Source organism: Chinchilla lanigera, unplaced genomic scaffold (genome assembly GCF_000276665.1).
Source record: "Chinchilla lanigera isolate Chin_1 unplaced genomic scaffold, ChiLan1.0 scaffold00067, whole genome shotgun sequence".
Classification (NCBI taxonomy): domain Eukaryota; kingdom Metazoa; phylum Chordata; class Mammalia; order Rodentia; family Chinchillidae; genus Chinchilla; species Chinchilla lanigera.
This window is the reverse complement of record NW_004955468.1, coordinates 12,252,498-12,264,502: the sequence shown is the minus strand read 5'-3', so window position 1 is coordinate 12,264,502 and position 12,005 is coordinate 12,252,498. Positions and strand designations below refer to the sequence as shown.

The window sequence follows — 12,005 nt, the reverse complement described above, 5'->3', positions numbered from 1 at the left end:
GCTAACAACAGATAGCAATGTTGACTACTTCAAGTTCTCCAGCCCCTGTCTCCACCTCCCAGAGCATGTTCTGGCTGATCCAAGCTCTCCCACTTCTCTTCTGCTTTGGCTCAGGTAAACATCCATGTAGCCCCATGTGGTCACTGAGTGACTATCTTGCTTCTGTGCGGCTTGCTTATTCTAAATCACCTAGATGCAGCTGATGAGCAGGCTGTCTGCTAAGGGGTGGGAGCGGTTCACTGTGGTGCCTGTATACTGCCACCTTCCCTCCACTTTAAATACTAAGGGTCTGAGATGGTTTAAGGATAACAACTTTAACTGGGTCTATCCATAAGGGAAGCATTCTCAGGGGCATGGGAAATGAACTTTTGTGAATCATGATTGTCTGAGATTTGTGACCAGCATGTGGTGCAAAGAGAACTGAGATTTAAAAAATGAATCCTCGGGGCTGGGGATTTAGCTCAGCGGCAAAAGCGCCTGCCTGGCAAGCACAAGGTCGTGAGTTCAGTTCCCGGTACCGGAGAAAAAACAAAAAAAAAAACAAAAAACAAAAATAAAAAATGAATCCTCTACCACTTAGGTACTATGTTACTGTGTAATTGCAGGGAGGGTAGTTATCTGTTTGGGACCTCGTTATCCTTATGTAAAATATTAAAGCCCTGTGATTCGGTTTGACTGGAATCTCTGGGTTCAAACAGGAACACCAGAGATAGTCCTCTTCCCTTTTGCCAAGTGTGAAAAAAGAAAAAATAGATGTCCAGCTTGACCTTCCTTTGATGCAAATTGGAGGTTGTCTAGTTCAACAAATGGCAATGAGAAATGAATTAACTGATGTAGCCTTGTTTCCTGCTGTCTCTTACATGGAGAACGTGGAGGTTCATGTTATGTTTGGGAAACCAAAGTGGTTCTTTAGGGCCAAAGAATGGCATTCAGTAAGAAGAAACCAGACACGAAAGCTAGCCCAGAGTTAGTGCTGGAAGGTTGATAAAAACAGCTAGAATTTCTAGAATGCTTATTTTATTTCAACTACTGGGCTGAGTGCTGTATATGTACCATGTTTAGAGGTCTCATGACAATTCTATGCATTTGTGTTATTAATAATCCTATTTTAGCATGAGGAATGGAAGCCAAGATGATTTAAATAACAAGCCATAATATGGTAAGCTCCTGAACTATTCTGAGACTCGGTGACAGTTGAACAAATATGTCAGCAGCACAACAGAAAGCAAGAGATGTCATAGATGTAGAGCTAACTCTATTAATTGGCAATGGGAATCAAAGGAAAGGAGGATTCCCTAGGTCACTCAGTAAATACTCACCAGGCACTGACTGAATGCCTGCGCTGTTCTAGTTCCTCCAGGCACATCATAAGCAAAGCAGGCAAAAATTCCTGCTATGGTGGAATTCATATTTTGGCAGGGGAGACAAACTATAAACAAATAAAACAGAACATTGGATGGTCATAAATGACAAGGAGGACATCACTCAAGCAGGAAGCGGGGGACGTGAAATACGATGGGAAGGCAGTCATGTTTCGGACAAGACAGCCAAGGAAGGCTGCAGAGTTGGGATAGAGAGCGTCCATGGGGAGGAGGGGGAGCTCAGCTTTGGACCTACTAATTTAAGGCATGAGGCTGACAGTCACAAGGAGATTTTCTGAAAGCAGATGGAAATTTAGGACTAGGAGTAGGATCAAGGATGGAGACTTCAGAATCAGCAGCACAGGACAATAAGGGATGTTAAGGAGAGAAGTGGAATGAGAATACAACTTTGAGAAATACATATATAAGACGCAGAAGGAGGAAACGTCTATCCTTCACTGAGGAGCCACTTTCTGGCCTGGGGCCAGTGACTTGAATCTTTACCTTTACCTTTTACCTACTTACAAGAATGAATCCTCCTCTATAATTATTCTGTATGTCCTCATATTAAAATCCTTCTCCCTCATACTAAAATACCTCTCCCTTTACTCATTTCTATGAATGTTTCTCGTAACAGCCCTCTGAAATAAACTGTTCCCACAGATGAGGAAAGAAGGCATAGAACACTTAAGTAGTTTAAAGTCACATAGTTATGGGAGCAGGGCTGCAGAAAGAGGAACACACTTGACTGTGTCTGCAGGAGCCAGCTGCACAGTGTTCAGAAGCACTGGTGGCAGAGTAGTTAGAATAGCTGCCTTCCAGATGCAAGCTGTTCAGAGGCCCAAGAGCAGAGCAGTGTTGTCAGAGCTGGAAATCAGGGAGCCTGGCTCCAGAGTCTGTGCCCAGGGCCACTTTGTGGTGCTCCTTAGCTTAAATAAAGTTACATATCCACATGAGTGTGTATGTAATTATACAGTGTGGTATAGGGAAAGGTGGACGCTCATTACGTGCCTGAGTTTGCAGGAAGTAGATGCGAGTATCCTGAGAAGCAGGAGATGGCAGTGTTTAGCAATGTGGCTAAAGCCAATACATCTGGGGCTGTTCTTGAGAATTTTTGAGTAAAAAATGTGAAAGGTTTCATGGCTAAGAGATTACATCTAATGGCTCTCTTTCCCCTGAGCAGTGTTGCCTACTTTTTGCCAACACCTTCAAATGTTTACTTTTGCCCATCACAGGCAGAGAGCTGTTTTATATCTTAGTATTTTCCTCAAAGACACTTGTGTTTCTACCTCTCAGAGTCTGTGGTCCATTCCCACTGGACCTGTACCCCTCTGTACCTCTCAGTTTTGGGTTCCTCAGTTCAGATCTAGTATTAGTTGTTTCTCCATCAACACTCAGACTTTTTTATTATTTGGGTGAAATTCAGGTAGCATAAAATATTTTTTAAAATATACAATTCAGGGACATTTGGTGCATTCATAATGTGCAACCACTACCTCTATTATTCTAAAACATTTCACCACCCAAAAAGGAAACCCTTGTCTACTAGACAGTCACCTCCCATCTCCCCTCTCCCCAACCCCTTGTGCACACCAATCTGCTTTCTGTCCTCATGGTTTACCTAATCTGGCTATTTCATGTGAATGACATTGTATAATATACCACCCTTTGTGTCGTATGACATAACATACTGTTTTCAAGGTTTGTTCATGTTGCATTGTGGATCAATACTTCTCTCCTTTTCATGGCTGAATGATTTCATTATCTGTATGCACTACAACTTATGTATCTGTTTATGGGTCGGTGTGTATTGGGATTGTTTTCAGCTTTTGTTTCTTATGAATAGTGCTACTGTGGCAATTGTATACAAGTAGTTGTTTGAGTACTTGCTTTTAGTTTGTAAAAACATTGGGTCATGTGATAGTTCTGTGCCTAACTTTTCGAGGAATTGCAAACTGTTTTCCACAATGGCTGTACTATTCTCGCTGGAAATTTATAAGGAACCTAATTTCTCCATCTCCTCATCAACACTTGTTCCCCTGTATTTGTTTTTTGTTGTTGTTTTATTTTTTATTTTAAAGATAAAAAACGAACAAAACAACAATGAAGACAAAATAAAAACAACACAAAAACAACAAAGATGATACATGACCTCCAAACAAAATGATAGGAATTAACAGTGGTTGCTACATTACATACTGTTATCTTCAACAAAGTTGCTCAGTCTGCCTGACGTAAGAAAGTAAGATTGATCAAACAATCAACTCCTTTGTTATTTTTATCACCACTGTGGTTGACATGAAGTCATATCTTGTCACAGCTTTCATTCACGTCTCTCTAATGACAAATGATTGAGAAACTTTACACAAACTTCATTGTCATTTGTATGTCTTCTCTGGAAAAATGCCAACTCAAGCTCTTGGCCCATTTTTATTTATTTCACTTTAAAAATTTATTTATTAATGCCTATTTTTATAAAATACTGGGATTCAGTGTGGTATTTTTATACATGTGTACATTTTGATCATATCTATCACTCCGTCACCCTCCCTTGCACCTCCCTCCACCTCCTCCATATTTCCATCTTCTCATCTAATAATAATCTCCCTTTTTACTTTTGTGTCATCTTTTTTAGGGAAAGCAGTCAATTTTTTTTTTCCAGTCTGGCTTATTTTGCTTACATTCTAAACTCTAGTTTTATCCATTTTCCTGCAAATGACATACTTTTGCCCTTTCTTGTGGCCAAATTTATATATATATATATAATCTTCATTCATTGATGAGCACTTAGGCTAATTCCATGTCTTGGCTATTGTGAACAGTGCCACAGTTAACATGGATAAACTGTATCCCTACAATATGCTGTAATATATTCCTTTGGCTATATACCAAGAAGTGTATCAATGGATCAAGTAATAGATCTATTTTAGTTTTTTGGAGATGAGAAGATGGTGTACTAATTTACATTCCTACCACCAGTGTAAAAGGATTCCTCTTTTCCCTACATCCTCACCAGTATTTATTGTTTTCTGTATTTGTAATGATAGCCATTCCGGCTGGAGTGAGATAGAATCCCAGTGGAATGATTTGTATTTCTCTAATGGATAAAGATGTTGTACAATTTTTCATGGACTTAGTGGTCATTTGTATTTCTTTTAAAAGGTGATTCTTCAATTCATTTGCCTATTTAATGATTGGGCCATTTGTTTGGTTTTGGTTATTTTGGTGTTGTTTTGGCTCTGATATTTTTTTTTCAGTTCCTTGTACACTCTCAATACCAATCCTCTGTTGAAAGAATAGCTGACAAAGATTTTTCTCCCATTCTACAGGTTGTCTCTTCACTCTTTTAACTGTTTCTCTTGCTATACAGAAGCTTCTTCATTTAATGCAGTCTCATTTGCTGATTCTTGGTATTAGTTCCTGTGCTGTTAAGGTCCCATTCAGAAGTTTTTGCCCTATACCTGTGGTTTCAAGTCTGCAAATAGCCGTTCCCCTCCCCATGATGTCTCTTGTGGAGACACTGTTTCTTGTCCAGTCACTGAGACTGCATGTCTCCAGGGACCCTGAAGTGTGGTTGTTGCTTGAACTCTGGTCCCCAGAATAGCTCAGCCTCACACAATAAGCCCCCTCTCATTGTGGCTCTTGGTTATGTTACCAGCCACGCTGGTTCATGCTCAGGTTCATTTGCCTGCTGCTGACCAAATTAAAGCAGAATACACATTTTGGTAAGGAAGGAAAAATAATTTAGCCAAAGCTAGCTCCAAGGAGGTGGAGGGCCCTGCTTGCCTCACATCATCATCTCCCTGTGTACAGGTGAGCAAAGGTCTTTTTTATTATTATTATTTTTATTTTAAAAATAAAAGGAGGAAAATATTAACAGACAGACAACATTTTACAAAATAGCAAAGGAACAGTACAGACAGTACGGAGTTACAAACAAAGTGGTAGGGAATTAACAATGCTTGTTGTATTACATATTGATATCTTCAAAGTGGTCTCTCATGAAAACAGATATAGACATGCAATGCTGATCAACCAAGGACTCACTGACAGTTTCTTTCAGCAAAGAAATACAAGACAGTAGAACAGCCATGTTGACTATCCTGCATATACATACATACAAACTTTCTCCTTCTTTCCCTTCTCTTTTCCCACACCCCAGTTGCCCTTTACCTTTGAGTGCTTTCCTATAATTCACAATGTCTATCATATCTCCTAGTTTAAATTAACTCTTTCAGGTTTTACACTAGTGAAACAATGTGGTGCTTGCACATGTATGTTTGATTTATTTCACTTATGAGTATGGTCTCTAGTTGTGACCATTTACCTATAAAAGCCTCGAGTTTATCTTTCTTTACAGCTGAGTAATATTCCATTATATAAAAGTACCACAATTTTCTTATCCAATCCTCAGTGGATGGACATTTGGGTTGCTTCCACATTTTAGCAATTACAAATTGTGCTGCTATGAACATAGGTGCACATACATCACTGTGATATGATGTTTTTAGATCTTCTGGGAAAATACCTAGCAGGGGGATAGCTGGGTTGAATGGGACCTCTAGACCTAGTTTTCTGAGGAACCTCCAAACTGATTTCCACAGTGGTTTCACCAGTCTGCATTCCCACCAGCAGTGGAGAAGGGTTCCTATTTCTCCACAGCCTCGCCAGCATTTGTTATTGGTTGATTTCTTAATGCTAGCCATTCTTACTGGGGTAAGGTGGAATCTCAGTGTTGTTTTAATTTGCATTTCTCGAATGACTAATGATGTTGAACATTTTCTCATATATTTATTTGCCATTTGTATTTCCTTGTCTGAGAAGTGTGTATTCATCTCAGCTGCCCATTTTTGGACTGGGTCTTTGAATTTGGAGGGGCTGAAATTTTTAAATTCTTTATATGTTCTAGATAGAAGCCCTTTGTCTGAGGGACAGTCAGCTAAAATTTTTTCTCTGCTGGTGATTTCTTTAGATGTGCAGAAACTTTTCAGTAGGATGAGATCCCACTTGTTGATTCTCTCAAGTGTTTCACGTGCAATTTGGTTTTTGTTCATGAACTCTCTGCCTACCCCTATGTCTTCAGGGTTTTTACCTACCTTCTCTTCCAATAGATCTTTTATAGTAAGGAGCAGAGGGGAGGTGCAGTTTTCTGTGTTTGTCTTACCATTTCCAGCCTTTTTCAGTTCATTGATCCCTTTCTCATGGAAAGGAAACTGGGCTCCTTCCCCTGGGGCTGGCATCTGCATATTCTGGCATTTCTCTTGGTTGAGGAGAGGAAAAGGTGTTGGTTATGTCTTCAGCAGGAGAAAACATGAAGAAGTTACCACTACAAGAAAAAAAAATCTAACTTTTTAAGTTCCATTCTATAGAGGCAGTTACTGTTATACCACCCCTAGCTATGTCAAGAGCTGCTGGGAATTTCTTCTCCAAAGCTAGCCTGCCATAAGAGAGGAGTCATTTTCAGAGTAAATGCCCACTTTGCAATGACCTTGGTGACTGGTGTTCTTGGTCCACTAGGGCTGCCAACCTTCTCTGTGCTTGCAGGCTTTTTTCCCTCCCTCCCTAGGACTAAGGTTGTTATTGCAGACTGCTTCATTCCTTCCTCTACATTGCCTTTCTGGTTCTCCATAAATATTTTTTTCTTGAGACAGGGACTTGCTATGTAGTTCAGGTTAGCCTTGAATTCACTAGGTCTCCCAACCTGGCCTTAAACTCACAATGATCTTCCTGCCTCAGTCTCCTGAGTCGTGGGATTACAGGCATGCCCCACCTAGCCATGATTTTTAACTCTCCTGTTACTGCAGATTTATTCCTAGAGTGCTTTATTTTCTCCTTACAGAGTATCTTTTTTCAAGGTGTCTTTATTCAAGGCTGTGAACTGCTACCTGCATCTTGACTCTCTCCTTAGGCCCATTTTAAACCAGATTATTTATCTTTTTGTTGTTGAGTTGTAAGAGTTCTTTGTATCTTCTTGAAACTAGGTTTTTGTCAGATGAACAATTTGGAAATATTTTCTCCCATTCTCTAAGTTTTTTTTTTTTTCATTTTCTTCATTGCATCTTTGATGAAAATTTCTTATTTTAATGAAGAATAATTTATGTCTTTCTTTCATTGCCTGTACATTTAGTACCATATCTATGAATTCATTGCCAAGATCATGAATATTTACCCTTATATTTTCTTCTAAGATTTTACAGTTTTAACTCATATGTAGGTGAATGATACATTTTGAGTTAATTTTTGCATATGATGAGAGATAGGGGCCAAACTTCTTTTATTTTTTTTTAGTTTTTTTTTTTTAGCCCAAGCATGGTGGTGCATACTATAATCCCAGCACTCTGGGAAGAAGCTGAGGCAAGAAGATCACAAATTTGAGCCCAGCCTGGGTAATTTAGAGAAACCATGTCTCAAAATAACAAAAAGGGCCAGGGATGTAGCTCAGTGTGAAGGCTCTGAGTTCAGTCCCCAGTACTACACAAACATATATAGACACACACACTTTCAAACTTATTTTTTTAATTGAGCATAATTGACAAGTAAAATCATATATATTTAAGATATAAAATATCATGTATTAAGATACATATGGCAGGTGTTGTGGCACACATCTGTAATTCCAGCACTCAGGCTAAGGCAAGAGGATCTCCACAAGTTCAAGGCAGACCTGAACTACATAATGAGAACCTGTCTCAAAAAAAAAAAAGGATACATATGTATTGTGACATAATTACTAATTACTACAATCAACCTAATTAACATATCTATCACCTCACATAATAGCACAAGTTAAAAATTACTCTTAAACAAAAGGAAAAATATACTCAGTATCTCACTCCCTGAGATGGATTACAACAGTTAAATGAATACCATTTTAGATGGTTTCTTGATACCTCTATAAATTAATGCATTTTTAAAGTAAAAATTTGCAGTCCTATATATACTGTTATATAACCTGATGTTCACTTAACAGAGTGTAGTGGACACAATTTTCAACTCAACAAATTCATGTCAGCATGGTGAGCTCCTAATGTAATAATTAGTAATCCATCTCCCCCATTACCCTCACTTGCAACTCCTTCGCCCTTCCCCTGTTCCTTTCCTCTTACCTAATAGCAGTCCCCATTCTACTTTCATGTCATCTGGTTTAGATTCTAAGTATTAGGAAAGATGTGCCATAATTACCTTTCTGAGTCTGGCTTATTTTGCTTAACTTGTTGGTCTCCGGTTCCATCCATTCCCTGCAAGTAACATATTTTTGTTTTGTTCTGTTGAGACAGGGTCTCACTATATAGTTCAGGCTGGACTTGAACTCACTATGTAGCCTAAGGTGGCTCAAGCTTGCAATTATCCTCCTGCCTCAGCCTCCAGAGTGCTGGGATGACAGGTGTGCACCAACACACCCAGTCAAATGACATAATTTTGACTTTCATTGTGGCTAAATAATGCTCCATTGTGTGTATATATCAGGCTTTCTTTACTCATGCATGTGTTGATGGGTAGCTAGGCTGGTTCCATATCTTGGCTATTGTGAGATGTGCAACTATAAATTTGAATATATACTATCCCTATCATATGCCAGAATATATTTTCTTGGCTATATATTGAGGAGTGGTATAGCTGTATCATATGGTAGCTGTATTTTTAGTTTTTTGAAGAAGCTCCATACTGATTTCCATAGTGGGTGTACTAATTTACATTCCTACAGCAGTGTAGAAGTGTTCTTTTTTCCCAACAACCTCTGTAGTACGTTTTTTGAATTCTTGATGCTAGCCCTTCTTTCCAGAGTAAGGCTGAATCTTAGCGTTATTTTGACTTGCATCTCTCTAAGGCTAAAGATATTGAGCATTTTTTCATGTACTTATTGGTTACTTGTATTTCTTCTTTGGAGAAGTTACTATTCATTTCAGTTGCCCATTTTTCCCATTCTGTAGGTTTTGTTCTCACTTTTTTGGTTGTTTGCTGTGTAGAAGCTTTTTAATTTGATATTATCTCACTTATTGATTCTTGATGTTATTTCTTGTACAATTGGTGTTCTGTTCAGAAAGTCCTTGCCTATGCTGGTGTCTTCAAGAGTTTTTAACTATTTTATCTTCCAGAAGATGTTACTTTTTTTTATTTTAAAGAGAAAAACAATGACAAATTTTCAAAACAAGATAGGAGAATAACAATGGTTAATACTTTGCATATTATTATCTTCAAATAGTTGCTCAAATTACAAGATATAGGCATAAAAAATGATCAAACAATATAAGCACAAACATTTCTTTCCAATGAACTAAGAGAAATTAGTATAATATCTTAACTATCTTGCACATATATAATTTTTTCCTTTTCCCTTTCTTCTTTTCTCCCTTCCCCCATCCCAGTTTCTCTTTCTTTTTGAAGTTTCTTCCCATTTCACAATATCTATTGTACATTTTGGATCTTACTTACTCTTTCAGCTTCTCACACTAGGGAGATAATATGATGTTTACATATGAGAGTCTTATTTATTTCACTTAAGAGTGTGATCTCAAGTTGCATCCATTTACCTATAGAAGTCTTCAGTTTACCCATCTTCATGGATGAGTAGTATTTCATTGTATAAAAATACCACATCTTTTTTATCCATTTCTCATTTGATAGGCATTTGGGTTGTTTCCAAGATTTAGCTATTAAAAACTGTGCTTGATATATCATGCATATATATCACTGTGATAGTATCTTTTTAATTCCTCTGGGAAGATACCCAAAAGGGGAATAGCTGGGTGGAATGGCACCTCTTATCCTAGTTTTTTGATGAATCTCCACGCTGATGCCCACACTGGTTGCACCAGTCTACACTCCCACCAACTGTGGAGAAGGGATCCGTTTTCCCCACAGACCCTCCAGCAATTGTTGTTGGTTGATTTCTTGATGATAGCCATTCTTTCTGGGGTGAGATGGAATCTCAGTGTTGTTTTAATCTGCCTGTCTTGAATGATCAGTGATGTTGAACATTTTTTCATATATTTGCTGTTTGTATTTCTTCATCTGAGAAGTGTGTATTCATCTCAGATGCCTATTTTGTGGATTGGGTCTTTGAATTTGGGAGGTCTAATTTTTTCAATTTTTTATATATGTTTTAGATATAAATCCTTTGTCTATGGGACAGCTGGCTATAATTTTTTCCCACCCTGTGGGTTGTCTTTACACTCTGTTGGTGATTTCTTTTGCTGTGAAAAAGGTTTTTAATGAGGTAAAATCTCATTTCTTTATTCTTTGTAGTGTTTCCCACACAGTCTGGGGGTTGTTCACGAAATTTTTGCCTATACCTATTCTTCAAAATTTCTACCTATTTTCTCTTCCAGTAGATTTAGTGTTTAGTTTTAATATTTAGATATTTGATCCATTTTGACTTTAGTTTAGTGTGTGGTGATAGACGTGGGCCTATAGTTAGTCTTCAGCATGTGGCAAACCAGTTTTTGCAGCACCATTTATTAAAGAGGATATCTTTCTTCCAGTGTACACATTTAGCCCTTTTATCAAAGATAAGGTGGCTGAGTGTGTTTGTAGTTGTGTCTGCATCTTCTGTTCTATTCCACTGATCCTCAGATCTGGTTTTTTTGCCAATACCATGCTGATTTCATCATAATAGCTTTGTACTATAATTTCAGATCTGGGATTGAGATACTCCATGATTTGCCTTTGTTGCTCAGAATTACTTCACTATTCTAGGTCTCTTCTGTTTCTAAACGAATTTTAGGAATTTTTTCTCTAGATCTGTGAGGTATGCTAATGGTGTTTTGATTGGGATTGCACTAAATCTGTATAACAGTTTTGGGAGTATGGCCATTTTCACTATGTTTGTTCTTCCTATCCATGAGCAAGGGATATCTTTCCATTTTCTGATACCCTCTTTGATCTCCTTTTTCAGAGTACTACAGTTTTCAATGTATAGATCTTCTACTACCTTTGTTAGATTAATTCCTAAGTATTTAATTTTTTGGAGGCCATTGTGAAGGGTGTGGTTTTCTTAATCTCTCTCTTAGCAAGTTTGTTACTTGTATACAGGAATGCTATTGATTTTTGAGTGTTGACTTTGTATCCAGGCACACTACTAAATTTGGTTATTAATTCTAGCAATTTTTTGGTGAAATTTTTGGGGTCTTCTATGTAGAGTGTTGTATCTCTGCAAATAATGATAATTTCACTTCTTCCTCTCTTATCCTTATTCCTTTTATTTCCCTCTCTTGTATAATTTCTCTGGCTATTGTTTCCAGAACTATATTGAATAGGAGTGGTGATAGTGGACATCTTTGTCTTGTTTCTGATTTTAGAATGAAAGTTTTCAATTTTTGTCCAGTTAGTATGATGTTGACTGTTGGTTTGTCATAGATGGCTTTTATCAGATTGAAGTAAAGAGCATCTATTCCAATTTTCTGTAGGAGTTTATCATAAATGCCTGTTAGACTTTATCAAAAGGTTTTTCTGCATATACTGAGATGATCACGTGATTTTTATCTTTAGTTCTGTTGATATGATGTATTACATTTATTGATTTGCTTATGTTGAACCATCCCGGCATTCCTGGGATGAATCCCATTTGGCTATGGTATATAATCTTCTTGATGATTTGCTGCTTTCTGTTTTCTACTATTTTATTGAGGATTTTTTCATCTATGT

General features: G+C 37.7%; 1 protein-coding gene across 3 annotated transcripts in view; it reads left to right on the top strand.

The window, feature by feature from the left end:
- Positions 1-12,005, top strand: part of Slamf6 (SLAM family member 6) — a 30,874-nt gene continuing 18,869 nt past the window's right edge. For 2 of the 3 annotated variants that reach the window (XM_013522474.1, XM_013522471.1), the window contains exon 1: positions 1-114. In XM_013522474.1, coding sequence (XP_013377928.1) covers positions 18-114 — 97 coding nt within the window. In that variant the 5' untranslated portion in view covers positions 1-17. The remainder of the gene's footprint in view (positions 115-12,005) is intronic. The other variant, XM_013522472.1, reaches the window with a different exon arrangement.